The sequence below is a fragment of the Parasteatoda tepidariorum genome, chromosome 2 (genome assembly GCF_982258835.1).
Source record: "Parasteatoda tepidariorum strain Cologne lab strain chromosome 2, Ptep-v5.0, whole genome shotgun sequence".
Taxonomy (NCBI): Eukaryota; Metazoa; Arthropoda; class Arachnida; order Araneae; family Theridiidae; genus Parasteatoda; species Parasteatoda tepidariorum.
Window position 1 is genome coordinate 82,032,850 of NC_141756.1, and position 17,325 is coordinate 82,050,174.

Sequence of the window (17,325 nt, forward strand, 5' to 3'; positions counted from 1 at the left end):
ACTGTATTAACATTTTTACATTTATGGGATTGCTTTTAGTGACATAGATGAAAAGGTTTTTGCTTATAATGAGAGAAAAAAATTACCACTTTTATTATTTCATCACTTAACATATTGACTACTGCTGCAATGGGCACAATAAAATTTTTTGTTACAGAAATTACTTGAGGTGTGATGATATTACTTACAACTATAAAGAATAAAAAGCCCCTATTATGAAACAAGTTGAACAAAAGTTTATTCTTCGGTTAACAGCTTGTATTCCTTTCATTTGAATTTATACTATTCTTTTTTTGGCTTGTTTAAAGCTTAAGGATGAAGAGGGGAGATGGATATTGGTATACAATTTTCAATAATTTGAATTTATACGTAATTCTTCCTTAATGAAAAAAAAAAAAAAAAATTAAAAGTATTCTTCACATTTAAATTATTTGAAAAAAGAAAAGAAGCCTAAAATCTATAAATGAAGTTTTTTTAAAAGGACCTTGTTAATGAAGGTGTAAGAAATAATTCTTAAATTCAGATTACTGGGAAAAATATTTTCACTCAATTTTTTAACAATCTCAACCTTAATAAGATTTCTTTTAGTAACATCTTGTTTTTAGGATAAGTTCTAGGTGTGGTACTGTGTCCAAGGAAAAGACCCTGAAGTCATTTTTTCTAAGAAACAAGTGCTAAATGTTTTATAATCATAATCCTTGGAGATTCAAATTTTTTTTATTTTACCAGAAGCAAAACGTTAAAAAATAAAATAAATAATCTTAAAAAAAATTATAAAGATACTAAGGATTAATTAAATGCTTCAACTGTAGTGGATACATTTCTTACTTGTTATTAATTAGAATTAATTTCAAGCTTAAGATTTACTAAGCTTAACACATCAAAGTCTTAAGAGCCAATTATAACAAGCAGGTAAAGGTAACTTTCGATAATGTGATGTGGCAACATATTACTCGGATAATATGTACCTGTACATGATTACAATCTGGTCAAATATACACAAGCAGTCTCATGCACACAAAACATTTCAGAAAAGAATTTTAAATCAATAAAATTGCTTGTCCTTTGTTTCCTAAATGATATTCTATTTTATTTAACAATAAATTGCTATTTAAGATTTTTTTTTTAAATTGTAATAACTGTTATGAATTTTATTTGTAAAATTATTCAATTCAACTTGACTGTAATTTTTCCTAAAAAATATTGTTGATAAGGGTTTTTTATTGAAGAATATCGATAAATTCATGTTTTGTAATACTACAACATTTCTGTTTAAAACAGTTCAAGTTGTTGTTTAATGAAAACAACTTAAATATTAATTTTTTTGCGATTTTCTAAAATAAGGAGATGGACTATTGATAGAATTTATTTTAACATTTGTTATGGAATTCAGTCGATATCAACACTAAGGTCTTAAAATTGAAATATTTTTAAAAAAAATATAACATTGGAAATTTTTTAAAATGATTGTAAATGAAGTACTTGGTTTTTTTTATTACTGTCACTGTAAGTCTTTAAAATAGTTTTAAATTAGTTTAACTATCAGTTGTAATTGAGCAATCTGAATAGGATTTTCAAAAATCTCTTAAAGAAACTATTTTAAGATAACAAAAAGGTTGAAAAATATAAACACAGTACACAATCAGTTTAATTTGTGTATAAAAATATTCAAAAATAGCTTAAATAACATTCGTTGTAAAAAGAAAAGACAAGACTATAGCAATTAACTACATTTTATTTAAAATGCCATTAAACAAACAAGCAATATATAAAAATTAACAAACAATAATTATGCTAACTACAAGTTTTAAAATCAGAGTTTCTTAGGGAAAAATAAATATGTTACAAATTGTTTTATGTCGTTAGTATGTAAGATAATAAAAAACAAAACAAACATTCAAAACAACTGTATCAAAACAGAATTAAAGATGCACAACTTTTAATCAGATGCAGCCTACGAATCTCTTTTTTTAGCCAGAAAAAAAAAAACAATTTGCAAAAGAAAAATTTAGGAACTAATTTCGATATTTTTTAAAAAAAGGTTTAGGAATTATAACTTTAGATTTCAGAATGCAAACACAAAGACAGAAACCAGCTATAATTTACTTTTATCAAAAAATAATATGTGCAATTTCTTTTTTACTTTGAAAATAGTTTCGATACATATTACGTAGATAAATATTTTTTGCTATACACTGTTTTTTTAAAGGGTAAACAATTTGATGTTTTTATTAAACTAAAAATAATCAAATCAATATTAAATGACATAAAAATTTGTAGTAATTGTGTCCCTCAATAGCTATATGATTTTGTGCAGTGGTGTGATACTTAGTCTTCCAAAAAAGGTTGTGCACCTTAATATAGAACATTTATTGTAGCTATTATGGCATAATTATACATTTTTATAAATACATTTTTATAACATCTTAAAATCCTTCACAAAATTACCAATAAAAACAAAATTCATAACAAGACCATTGCTAAAATTAAATAAATGGTTAAACATGTAATAATTTACGTAAGTAAATAATAAATAGTTTTAAAAAGATGTAATTATGTCTCAACACCTGATAAAAAATAAACATACATTACTTAAATCAAATAAAAGTGATATTTGCTTATCTGTAAAAGCCTTTCCTTTCATGATTAAACATGAAAAGAAACTTTATAATAGGAGTATAAATACATCTAAAACTTAGTTACATATTCTTCATCTAATAAAGAAAGCCTTTAAAAAAAGAAATATTCCACTCGTTTAATTTTAATTAATAACATACTACACACATAGTGCTTAGCTTCCATTACACATATAAATGAACACATTTTTTAAAGAAAATCAAATGAGCAAAATACTTTACATGAACTTTAATTTTATCGGCTTTCATCTAAAAAAGCATATTTCAGTTTATTTTTCACAATATATATATACTGAAACTTTTAAACGAATATATAATACATACTTAAATTTGTTATATCCAGGAAAATGACAGTTTTTTAAAAACGGTTTTTAAGAAATAAGTCTCTTTGCTATTCAGAAATTATGTGAACAAAAATTTTGCAATTTAACTTTTTTCCACGGGTATACATTTATATATATTTAGAGTTCATTACTTTTTTTATTTATGGCATGATACAAATTTCATTGCATTTCATTATTGTCTTTGAGAGAGAACATTCATTTAAAATTGTTCTTAAATTACAGCAGATTTGTTGTTAAAATGTAAACACAAAAATGCAAAATGACAGATGTAACAAAAAAAAAGAAAAAAAAAATACAGGTGAAAAATCTTAACATAATGACAACATAGCTGCATCTTAACATAGTTGCATCAGATTCTTAATTTTTAAATCTTTAGAAATCTTAATATCTCTTATCTTAATTCTTTTCTATTATATTACAAATATGAATGCAATACTTTCTGACGTCATAATAAAATTAAAGAAATTTTAACAAATGTTCATAGGCATAGCTATAAAATAAGATTTGGATAAGATAATTAACAGGTAAAACTATCTTCTGCATGTTGAAGTCTGCACTTTCTAGAATAAAAAATTAAAAACTTTCCTTCTTGACAATATGATTTTAAAAAAGAAAAAGGGAATATTTCCATATCAGCAACTGTCTGTGTCAACTCAAATTGTAAAGGCATCAAATGAATTTGGCCAATGTTTAACACGGTATAAATTCTAGAAAAATTTATAGAGGGTTAAGAGTCTCACCTTTCGACTTTGCCCCATTATGTGATTTTTAATTTATCATAGAGCAACTGGCCAGAAACCACAAAAATATATGCAGGATCATAGGTACTGTACTGATATGGAAAATTTTCCAAGAAAAATCAAATTCAGGGATCTGTCTAGGTATTTCTGAAAGGTACCTAGTTTGTGAAAATTTAGACATAATTTGTGAAAAATTAAAAATTATATTAAAAAGTCAACACAAAATTATGATAAAAATATGGATTTATCGTTTCTTACGGGATACAAAAATAAAATTTTAAGAAACAGTATTTTGTGAAACTACCGTTTTTCTAAAGTGGAATTTGTGAAGGTACTGCTAAATGGTAGTAAATATGGCCTAGACAGATCCCTGAAATTCTATTAAAATATCATAACTTATTATTTATATATCAACAAAAACTATGAAATGTGTTGATATATAATTGATATATATTGTGTTGATAACACAAATAAGTCAGAAGGAAATATTTATATATATTTTTGATGCATTGAGTTTCTAAGACTCAGTTTAAAATCAGGAAGATATAAAAAAAATTCATAATAAAATATTTTCTGACTGATTAAATGTTTTTCAGAGATGTAATGAAATCCTATATAATGCAACTTATATCAATTACAGTTTTCACAGCTGATTCCAAACATTTTTTTAATACAATGACTACCACCTGCCGAACAACAACCATTTCCGATTATCTTGCGTCGTTTTGGCTTAACAGGTTTCAGTATACTTACCGCTTGCCTTTTCACCAGAATAACAGGTTGTGATTTTGCGATTCTATTTTTTTCTATTTCATTACGATCTCTTAAACATTTCATTTTCCTTGGTCTCATTTCACTGTTTTCAGTCTTAAAATCACCCAATATCTTTAAGCCCTTGTCATGCAAAGAAAATTCTTTGACGCTTTTATCTATAAGTAATCCTGTATCATTTACACCATCATACACCATAGGTGAGACATTTTTTTCTGACTCAGATGGGTCCTTAAATAGGTTTTTATCATTATGAGAAAGAATAGTTAAGTTATCAACTATTGTACTACATTTATCAGAGTCAATATTTAATTTAGTTTCTGAGGATAAAACGGATTCACATCCTTCATCTTTAAATGTAACACTCGATTTATCTGAACTGATACAATTTGATTTACTTTCACATTCCAGACGATTTGCATCATCGCCTTGTTTGTTAATGGTTTTAGCACTTTCTAGTTTAGTAGATTCGACAGCTACTGCTACCTCATTTAAAACAATAGTTTCTGAGGATAAAACTGATTCACATCCTTTATTTGTAAATGAAACACTCGATTTATCAGAACTGATACAATTTGATTTACTTTCACATTCCAGACTATTTGCATCATTGCCTTGTTCGTTGAAGGTTTTAGCACTTTCCAGTTTAGTAGATTTGACATCTACCTTATTTAAAACAATGGAAAAGGATCGTAACTTATACCTCACTTCAATCGGACTGTTATTTTTTACCTCATTTGTAGTTTCATCTTTTCTGATATCAACATTTCCATTTGTTTTCATAGTTCTATCATCACCCCTAGAAGTTGCTACAGAAACACTTTCTTCATGTAATGAGGTACTGTCATCATTACTGACCACATCATTTTTACTTTCAATAAAACTTTCTCCATTAAAATTCAAAGTTGCAACCGCTACATTTTTGGAGTCATTAATGACAGAATCTTCCTTTTTCTTTCTGGCTATTTCAAAGGCTTGACAGTCATCGCATCTCCAACTCTTATCTGACTTTTTCAGATTTCCACAGTGTTTATGTGTTGCGTCAGCCCCACAAACTGCACATGCCAATAAACTCCAAGATCCTTTGCCATCATGTTCCCGTCCACGGTAGCAACTGCATTCAGAAGCTCCACACTTCGGACGATAAAGAAGTTCATTAAATGCATTAGACTCTAACTCCCAAGAGGCATCCTTGTTTGGAATACAAACACCATATACTTTCATTTCCTCCACAAACATAGATGAATTGTTACAAAGAGGGCACTTAAAAAAATGCTGACCAGCACTGATCGCATATTTCTGAAGGCAATAATGATGAAACCAATTCTTTTTACAGCATGGAGAATATAAACAGTTTTCTAAGTCATCTGGTGTAAGTTCTGAACAACATATGTAACAATACAGGTCTTCTTTAATCTGTATATGCTTCTGCTTTAGTTTATGAGCATGACAATAAGAAGAAAAATCACCGAAATGTTGATTAAGAGCCAGACTTTTAACACCACAGGGAAGATGGAATGATCTCTTGCAACTGTTTACAACGCATCCCAGAGTAGCTCCTCCCTGTCTACAATAACAGCAGTTCAATTTCTGACCTCTTGCATATTCTTCTTTGATATCTACAGGGAGAAATCCTAAGATGCCTTCTGATTCTTTCGATCCGCGCTGAGCAAGTCCACTTGAAAGGAACATACAATTTTGGTGAATAGATAAGTCCTTGTCATGAAAAAATTTACCAAAAACAATTTCATCATCTTCATCTCTACCACAGAATAAACAAGCTTCCTTTTTCTTTTGGGTTTTTTTCTTCCTTTGACCCATTTCAATAATAACAATAAAAAATAGTTGTTTCAGAAATCAAGATACTATGTCTATTTTAAATGTTACAAAATAAGAAAAACAAACATGTTTATCGATGAAAGAAAAATACTCTACGAGCAATGCAAGTAATCTTCGCCAAGAAATTAGTATTTAATTATTTTTAGATGAATTATATCATATTTGACTTTAGGAAAGATTAAATTGCCGCCTAGCGTCTCTCATGATTGATTGGGCGTCTTTTTTTGTTATTTGTTGTTATTTTTATTGAAAATAAGTTGAGTTGTTTTTGGCGGTACGATCTAAAGTTAAAGCCGAACTAGATCGCTGATATCTGTGAATCCCATGGGAGCATTTACACTGGATATGATTTTTTCCCATTCGAACGTGAACGTGATTGGAGGAAAATATTTCATGTGACAAATTTGCCAATCAAGCTCTCTTTCGCATGCGAAAAACGAAAAAACGTATTTGATATGTATGCTCTTTTGAACTGCTGATAGAGCTTTATAGATAAAGTAGAGGAAGTAAAATGAGAAATGTTTGAAAAATGCCTAACCTCTGATTGCCGTTGACAAAAAAGAGAACTTGATTTGTGAGTTCAGGTTCTCATATTTCCTCGACGGTGATCGGAGGTGCGTGAACCACATGCAGCGAAAATGGTCTTTGAATTCTTCCTAATGTAATTCTTTCCTAATTATAATTCATTCAGTGGTCATGATGATGTTACTTATAAAAGAGGTTTCAAATGGAAGTAATTGTTTTAAAAACATTAGGAAGGTAGGGAGGTTCTTAATTTACGGTGGCATACCCTTTTTTTTCTTTCCTTTTCAGCACCTTCTGCTTAGTTTATAATAATAATAATAAAATAATAATAATAAAAAAAAATAATAATGAAATATTAATAATAATTGTAAGATACAAATTTCTCGAAATTTTTCTTGCCGAATTTCTAATGACCAATTTCAAACTAGAACGAAATCAATAAAATAAAAAAAAATATTTTTTAGGAAGTATAATTTAATTTATTTTTAAAATTTCATTTTTTAAAAAAAAACTAATTTTTTGTCTTTCAAAATCATTTAGTATCTGGGAAACGCACTAACGAACGTTATTAAATTAAAAAAATAAAAAGAAAGTTTTTTCTGTAGAAAGATTGCAGATAGCTATTTCCTTATTTTGAGAGTCACAATTCTGTCAAAGATATGCGTAATTTCTAGTAAGGGTTTGGAGAAATTAAATTTTAAAGCACAATATTATAACTTAAAGAACCGCTTGCGCTGATTAAATTTGTACATTTAATATTTGTCCATTGAAACTATTAAATTGTATTTTAGTACGAGAAAATTCAATTGTATGACCTTACTTAATAAGTAAACCAAAATGCGAGTCGTGTCGTCACTGCGGTGCAAAAAAAGTTTAATCGAATAAATGAATTAACGTTAAAATTCTTAATAAGTATTTCTGGAGTTCTATTTCCTGATTTTGGAAAATAACATTGGTTTAAGTATTTAAAGATTTTATTCTTTGTTCAAATATTTATTTTAACAAATCTAGCATAATTTTTACAATGTTTGCCAATGTTTTTAGAACAAACCATCTGTAATAAATGGAACTATTTTTTATTTTGCATTTAATAAATTATAAGTTGAATTTTAATTGTGTAAGCAAATTATAAATATAATTACGGATTTTTAAATGTTGTAAAGGAATAATTTATTGACTATTATATATTACATTAAAAAATTATTATTATTCTATTTTTTATAACAAAAAAGCTTTAAAAATTTTAATCTTTTAACAATAGTCTGAATTTATTCTGAAATGTTTGTAGAAATTAGTCTAATTAGTTTTTTTTTTTTTTTAGCCATTTAAGTTACTTTAAGTTACAATTTATGTATATCTATCGTTTTAGTGTCGACAGTTTTGTAAAACTAACTATTTTTCATTGTACGAAAAACTTTAACGATTAAGGGTAGTTAAGAAAAAGAATATATTCTTAAGAATACATTCTTATTAAAATTTCAAATATTTTACGGAACAGTAAAAAATAATTAATATTTAAAGCAATTAAATGCTTATCGTATGAATAAAACATTAGGTTTTATTCATGTTTTGAACAATTTTACAAAACATTATGTTTTTCTCCTAGTTAGATGTATTTTTTGAATAAAATATTTTAATAGTTCAATATACAATAACGCGAAATGATAATTTTTTGTTCCATCTTTTAACTATTATTCCAGAATAAACAAGTTTTTTCGCAAAGTTCAAGCAATCTCGCAATCGCCCTTCAACACCCAAAAATTCTTTTAATATATATATATATATCCCTTGATTTATAAAATATGGGGGAACTAATCCCTCTGCCCCCGGTCCCACTATACATGATTGTAAGATTCTATCGTTACAGACAATATACTAAAATAAAGATAATTTATTTAAAAGTTTTCAAGGGAAACTCAAGCTTGGGAAAAGTTTGTCACCTGGAGACAAAAAGCATCTCAATGTACTTATTTTTTTAAGAGGAATATTTAATAAGAAGAAATTTATTTCCATACTTTTATTCTATACAGTTAAAATTTTATCAGAACTTAATTTAGAACAATAAATAGTAATGATCATCATCGTAAAATACAATAAAACACCTCATCCAAAAAAAAGTTAGAATTACCGATTGATATAACACTTTACCTTTTTTTTCTTCATAATTTTTGGAAGACCCATCTTGCGCTCGAGTACTTCTCGAAATAAGTCATGCTTTGGCATTGTTTGGCGTGATGGACATAAACGCCACCACCCTTAGTTTTATTTGGCTAATGAGAAAATGGCACAATGTTTACGTGGAAACAAATCGATTTGCCATTACAAGGTTAATTTTATTTCATTTCAGCAAGAAAGGCTATATTTAATGTCTGGAATGAATTATCAATTTGCCTATAATAGAAATTAGGTATTCGTGATGTTTGAACATAAAAAAACATGTTAAAAGAAAATAAATATGATTTTTCGAATATAGTTCAAATAAGTTATTTATTTTTTGATTTATCCATTTGTTTTCACACCATTTAATAGTACTGGTAAAAATCATATTGTAGGCTGAAAAATATATCACAATTTAATTTAAAATAAGATTATTCAAGATGGCTTCAATATAAAATGTCAGTAGTATGTGGGGCACTATAGACACGGAAGTGACGTCATAGTCAACCGGAGCTTATTTCTGCCCCAACCGGAAGTTGCTTATTTCTGCCCGCCCATAAACCGGAAGTGACTTATTTCTGCCCTTCTATAAACCGGAAGTTGCTTATTTCTGCCCGCTTGCTTATTTCTGCCCGCCTGAAAATCGAAACTTCGTCTGCAGCGTCATGGGGAGCTTATTTCTTTTTTTTCTTAAGCCTAATATATTTTTAGTTTCGGTTTCTGTTTTTAATTTAGTTTCGTTCTTTTAAATATTATTTAATTTATTAGTTTTTGAGGGTGGCAACACTTATTATTTTAATATTAGTTTTTAAGGATGGCAACATTTAGAAACTTTGTTATTTGGGGGAGAAATTGTGTATTATGAAGTTATGACGTCATCTTTTATTACATAACACATAAATGATATCATGCTTTTGATCTAGTGGCGCCATCTATGTGGGAATAAAATAACTTTAAATCTATTTTTATTATTTAAATCTGTTTTTAATATTATTTATTAAATATAATTAAGGCTGAGGATCGAACTCACGCCATTAAAAAGCCTTCGTGGGTCAGTAGTTGGATAACATAACCACTGACCCACGAATGCTTGGTTTGATATGTGTTAATAAGTTAAACTTTTGTATTTTGAACACGTGTATAAATAAAAACTGTTTGATATCGATATCTTAATACAGTTTAATCGATATAGTTTCACTTAACCTCTGATAGTTATTAAATAATTATTTCTGCCCCTCTTAATGTTATTATAACTTTCTCTGGATGGTAACGGTACTGACCATACACGTGTTTTGTTTGACGTGTTTTGTGGGATAACACAACTACTGATTACAGAGCGAGTCATTCTGATAAGGTATAACAAGTTGGATCTTGGTCTATGACGTATGTGTTGAATTCAGTTCCTTTCACTTGCGCTGGTAAGTAGTTAAGCATGTGACAGCTTAACATTTTTCTGATTGGCTGTTAAAGTTATAATTTCTTGGTTTGGCAACTAGAAGGATAGAGTGACTAAATTTCCTCCCCCTCTTATATTAGTATTTCACTTGTTCTTCTGTTGTGTCTCGATTAAGTTTTTAAACTGTTTGATTCACCGGGTCGTTATGGACGGATATTTAAAGAGAAAACATGTTGAAACTGAAGTAAGTACTATTGATTTCTTCGTAATTTACTATGCTTTTAAATTTATTGTTAATAGAATTGTTTTATTGTAACTTCTAGCATTAATTCTTTTTAAGCAGAGCATGTGGCAAAACTTAGTTAACTTTAAAAATTCTTTAATATTATTTGAATCGAAAGGTATAATTAAGTTAAATTTAAAGCATAATTACATTCTGTTAATAGTTGTTACTTATTTTAAACGTTATTGTTGTTCTTGGTGACTCAAAAAAGTGTTTCTTTTTATTTTATTAGGATGAACCAAAGAGGAAAGGTTTGTTCCAGGAGGGAAACTTTCCAGAGTATTGCTATCCAATTGGTGAGGACTTATTCGTTTTGGCCAGCACGTATAACAAGAAATCAGCCATTCATATACGAAGGTTTAACAGATATGGAGACTCATACTATCCTTCAGGATATGGTATAACTCTACAGCCTGAACAGTATAATACTTGCTTCTGTCATGGTCCACCGACATGTATCTTCGGCATTGCAGAGATCAACATGGCTTTGGAAGAGATCCCTCCAGCTAATCCCCGTGAAAAATTTTATGTGCTGATGAATGACGAGGGAAAGTATCTGCTAGTGGACGAATATACCTGCAGAAGTGGCCGCGTATACAAGCACGAGACGGAAATCAGTTTCAAACAGTGGAGAGAACTACAGAAGTGTCGAGATAGTGTGACATTCGGCTATATTAATTTAAAATACAGGTCCGTGGACTTTTTGAACATTTTTCAAGAATCCATCCATCAACAGTGTCCAGTGGTGCCAAAGAATTCAGACATCAACGAAGCGGGTCCTGTTATGAAAGATTGCCTGAAAATTGTATTGTATAAACATATTGGACTGAAGAAAGGTCTGAAGCCAGTAGACAGATCTGCTGACTTTCTAGACCAGGTTGTGTGCAGTGTTCACGATTTCAATGAATCTTGTTTGGACTTACATGTGGAGAATATTGCTCTGGATTTTAATAATGAACTAAGTGAACGAAGGTTGTTTAGACAACCCCTTAAAGACTTTTTGTGTGAAGGTTTTTTAAAAGAAATCAAATTAGATACTTTATTAACTGCTGCTAAAAATGATTTTTGCAAATAAAATAACTTAAGTTTTAAAATATTTTGTTATTATTTTTATATTTTGCAAAAATTACTGTGAACTTTTGTTTTCAGAGTAAACGAGATTTCTTTTTTTCAGCAGGCATGAATTTTCTTTTTCAAAATAATACTTTTTTCAGGTTTTTAAAATAGAAGAAGAAAAAATTATTGCTGCAATACAATAAGGAAAACTATTTTATACTTAAATAGGTATTATTATTTAATTTTATTGAAATTATTGTATACCGTTATTTTTTAAGAATGTTTATGAGAGTTAATTTTAACTGTTAGAAATAAAACTGTTATTAGAGAAAAAATATTTTTGAAATAGGTTATGGATCATTTACTTTCATCAGTTTATACGAAACCTGAACATCCAGGAAGTTTTGGAGGTGTAAATGCTATTTATAATTCTGTGAAAGGTAAAGTGAAGAAAAGTGACGTTAAGAAATGGTTACAGACTAAAGATTCTTATACTTTGCATAAACCTGTGAGGCATAAATTTAAACGTAATAGAGTGATTGTTGGAGGTATAGATGAACAATTTCAAATTGATTTAGTTGACATGCAATCTTTAGCGAAATTTAATAATGGCTTCAAATATTTGTTAACTTGTATAGATTGTTTCTCAAAGTATGCGTGGGCTATTCCTATTAAAGACAAATCAGCCAAAAATGTATTGCCAGCTTTAAAAACTATTTTTAGAGAAAGAAAACCTGAGAAACTGCAATCAGATAAAGGAACAGAATTTACTAATAAACTTATACAACAGTATCTTAAAAATTTAGGAGTTCATTTTTTTGCAACGAATAATGAAACTAAAGCAAGTATTGTTGAGAGATTTAATCGCACTTTAAAAACGAAGATGTGGAAATACTTTACAGAATTCAACACGAAAAAATACATTGATGTCCTTTCTAAATTAATCCATAGTTATAATCATACAAAGCATAGAAGTATAAAAATGGAACCAGCCTCAGTGAACATCGATAATCAGAAACAAGTTTGGAATAATTTATATAGCGACAATGTGAATATTGATAAACCTGTTTTTCAAGTAGGTGACACTGTTCGCATTAGTAAATCAAAACTTACATTTGAGAAAGGATATGAAAATAATTGGACTCGAGAATTATTTGTCATAGATGAAATAGTTCATCGAAATCCTGTAGTGTATAAATTAAAAGATTTAAAGAATGAAGCAATAGAAGGTACTTTTTATGCAGAAGAATTACAAAAAGTAGTCAACTCGGGCTATTATCCCGTAGAAAAAGTTATCAAAAAGAGAAAGAAAGGAGGAAGCACGGAATATTTTGTTAAATTTCTAGGTTATCCTGAAAAGTTTAATGCCTGGGTGAGTGATATTAAAAAAGTATAAATAGTGAAACTTAACCTATGAAAACTCATTCTCAAAAATGTCTTTCTATGTGACGTTACCCTCTGATAGCTCCATGCAGTTTTTTCCTAACAACAAAATTTCCCATTTTAAGACGCAGTTACCGATACCAGTTAATCTAAAAGGGGAATGGGAAGTAGGCCTATCTGAAATCATCTATCCGCATTCTTGGCTGAACGTAAATGAAAGTAACAATTATTTTCATTACAAGATAAGTAACGGTAATATCATATCGACTGCGAGGCAAACAATTGATGTGGGGTGTTACGAATCAATGTTCGATATTGTATCAGCTATACAACTTGCTTTACCTAAAAATCCTAGTCGATTTACTATAAATTACAATAAAGCTACGAAACGAGTTAAAATTAACGCCGTTCAAGGTTGCAGTCTTCATTTAGAAAAGTTAGGTGAATTGTTAGGATTCCAACCTGATGCAGTCATTACGGGTAACCGGAGAAGCGAATTAGTGGCTGACGCGTGGTCTAATTTTTCCGTTTTTTACGTCTACTCAGATTTAATTTCACCACAAATTGTCGGAGATACGCAAGTTCCTTTACTGCGGATCGTTCGAATAAAAGGGCATGATGGTGAAACAATCAGCCAGTATTATGATAGACCTCAATACTTACCTTTAACGAGACACTCCTTTCAAACTATCCATGTGGAGCTCAGATTGAATTCAGGTGATTTCGTACCTTTTGAAAGTGGTAAAGTGATTATAGTTTTACATTTCCGCATGAGACAAATACTATAAATAGTACGATGCGTTTTTTGAATCATTCATTTGAAGAGAAGACGTCAAGATGAGTGTACCGTACGTTTGTTGTGCTGAAAAATTCGAAGATCATTATGCGAGTCAAATTGGCTCGGGTTTGCCCTATTATAAAGGTGTTAATTTCCAAAAGGGCTATGGACTTGGTGGTATATTTCGTCGATTATTTAGAGCAGCGCTACCCTTTTTAGTAAGAGGTGGTAAAACTATTGGAAAAGAAGTTTTAAAAACAGGAACTCGAGTAGCATCTGATGTATTATCTGGAGAAAACTTTGAGGAAGCCGTCAAAACAAGAACTAAAGAAAGTGGAAAAAATCTAGCACAAAAAGCGATTGATAAAGTGCAGTCTATGGTCGGGAAAGGAAACTATAAAAGGAAGCGTAAGAAGCAAAAACGATTCATTTCATCTAAGGCACGCAAAGTGAGTGGACGTGATATTTTTGATCCATAAAATGGCATTTTTGTTGAAAGATTCTCCTGAGTGCGTACAATCGGAATTGGAACTTTTTACTTTACCTGGAACTCAAACAGTTATTCAAGATGGTCAATGGATACAATTTCATCCTCTTTCTAACGTTTTCGATAATGCTCCCGTAGAGTTTCATGTCTCTGGAAGTGTAGAAGATTACATAGATCTCAGTCAAACACAATTGTATGTGAAAGCGAAAATAGTAAAAACGAACAATACAGCTATCACTAAAGATGATGTTATAGGACCTGTGAATTTATTTCTACATTCATTATTTTCTCAAGTAGATGTATCTTTAAACGATCGTACAGTTTCCAATTCGAGTAATACCTATCCCTATAGGGCATACATTGAAACTCTCCTAAACCATGGATATGATAGCAAAACATCTCAATTAACTGCTGAGTTATTTTATAAAGATTCTGAGGATGGTTTAAATAAAAGAACTGCTTTTTTCAAAGAAAGCGCAACAGTGGATATGATTGGCTGCATTCATTCAGATTTATTTCATCAAGATCGTCTTTTACTCAATTTAGTGGATTTGAAAATAAAACTAATAAGAAGCAAGCCAGAATTTTGTCTACAAGGATCTGAAGGATTTAAAGTAGTATTGGATCATGTCTCTTTATTCATTCGAAAAGTTCGTGTGAACCCTGGAGTGCTTCTTGGTCATGCTAAAGCACTCGAGAAAACAAGTGCAAAATACCCCATTAATCGAGTTCTATGCAAAGTGTATTCGATTCCTAAAGGGAGCATGTCTTTTATTCAAGATAATATATTTTCGGGCCAAATGCCTAAAAAGGTTATTATTGGTTGTGTAGATAATGAAGCTTTTCATGGAACATTGACAAAATCTCCTTTTGATTTTAAACATTTTGATTTAAATTTTATTGGAGTGTATGTAGATGGACAACCTGTCCCCCATAATCCATTGGAACTCAACTTTTCACAAAATCAATACATTCGTGCCTATCAAACTTTATTTGATGGAACGGAACGAATGGGTCAAGATAGAGGAATATTTATTTCCAGAGAAGACTACAGGAACGGAAATACATTATTTGGATTTAATCTCTCCCCAGATCTATGTTCAGGAGAACATTTAAATCTGATTAAGCATAGCAATTTGAGATTAGAACTGAAATTTGCCAAATCACTGGAAAAAACAGTATGCGTAATCGTTTTTGCCGAATTTGAAAATTTGATTGAAATTAACAAGTCAAGAAATATTTTATTCGACTTCGGAAATTGAAGAATGGATGGATTGCAACTATTCAACATTTTATCGCAAGATAAGATAACATCACCTTACTTTCAAGGCGTATATTCAAGAGATACGCTTCCGAATCTCCGAGAAAACACATGTACTATCACGAATTCAGATGACTCATCACAACCTGGGACTCACTGGCTAGCGTTATTTGTGAATGATCAAAGACAGTTAGAGTTTTATGACTCATATGGGAAACCTCCCGGATTTTACAACGTGAATACCGCTTCCTACACGGACGTACTATGGAATTCCAAAGTGTTTCAATCACCTACATCCAATGTATGTGGACAATATTGTATTTACTTTTTACTCAAACGCTGTCAAGGCTATTCTATGTATCATATTTCAAATCAATTATATGTAAATGATTTTCAGATGTATCAATTTGTAAAGAAAAAATATGGTGTAAGATTTGTGTTTAGAAAATAAAAAAAGAATGAAACTAAATCTGGTGTCTCTCATGTCATTATTATAAAATTTTACATTTAAATATTGTTATGTAGGCAATAGTGTAACATTTTTAATTCTTTTTAACAAAATTTTCAGAAAATATTTTTATTATTGATGGAAACTTTTCTAATATTTCAGAAAATAATTTTATTTTTATAAAAAATTTCTATCTTTTAAGAAAATATTTATGATTTTACACAAAAATTTTCTGATTTAAGAAAATATTTTTACTTTTTTGTTAAAAATTTGCTTGTTTCGTAAAAATATTTCAAACTTTTTAAAAAAACTTTCTAATATTTCAAAAAAAATATTTTTATTCTTATAAAAAATTTTCTTTCTTTTAAGAAAATATTTATGTTTTTGCAAAAAGGAAATTTCCAGTTTTTCAGAAAATTCTATCTATTTTTCTAAAATTTTTTGTATTAATTAATAAAGGGTGAAATGTTTCCTTGATAATATAAACTTTTTCACCTGTGAAAAAAATGATCAATAAAGACAAAATACATTTTAATAAAATAAATAAAATTTTATTCAAAGTTTCACCCAAGCACTTCTGCGGGCATACATCATAGGTTTCTTAACAATTTTATTTTTACAATACAATTTTTTATTTACATCTAAATGTGATGGTAATTGAATATCATTTAATGTTTTCAAAAATACATTTCTCCCCACTGGAGCTGATTTTCTATTTCGCAAAAAGTCATTGATAAGATTTACTATATTACTTCCAGGAACAGTTTTATCTTCATGAATAATTTCACCTTTAGCGTTCCAAAGGAGAGATTCATTATTTTTTAAGAATTGGTACATATCTTTAGCTTTTTCTTGAAATCGAACTGGAACAGCAGTTAGAATTTTTCCCTCCAAGTCTTCAGTTTCTTTTTTGATATTTGAAGAGATCTCTTCTGTAGACTCTACTGGAGAATCGTCTATGTTCGTAATTTCCTCCTGAACGGTTTGAGGTTCTGGTTTATTCGGTCTCGAAATTGAAAAGTGCGTATACTTTTGCAATATTTGTAAATACAGGGTTGCTTTCTCGTCATCTGCTAAGTCCTTTTTCCGTAGAATATTCTTCATTTGTTGATCCAATTGTGATAAGTGTTCCGCAACTTGCACTCTATCCTCCGGAACCAACACAAATTTCTTACTGTACTCCATGAATTAAAGAACTAATGACAGAAATAGCTGCAGGTA

The 17,325-nt window shown here is 29.4% G+C and overlaps 2 protein-coding genes across 7 annotated transcripts in view; both read right to left on the reverse strand.

Annotated features, from left to right (window-relative positions):
• Mctp (multiple C2 domain and transmembrane region protein) overlaps positions 1-17,325 on the reverse strand; it is a 227,300-nt gene that overhangs the window by 23,517 nt on the left and 186,458 nt on the right. The gene's annotated exons all lie outside the window — the stretch shown is intronic.
• Positions 3,499-6,652, reverse strand: LOC107443459 (uncharacterized). The gene has a single exon (XM_016057317.4). The coding sequence runs from the start codon at positions 6,310-6,312 to the stop codon at positions 4,351-4,353; it is 1,962 nt and encodes a 653-aa protein (XP_015912803.3). The 5' UTR covers positions 6,313-6,652; the 3' UTR covers positions 3,499-4,350.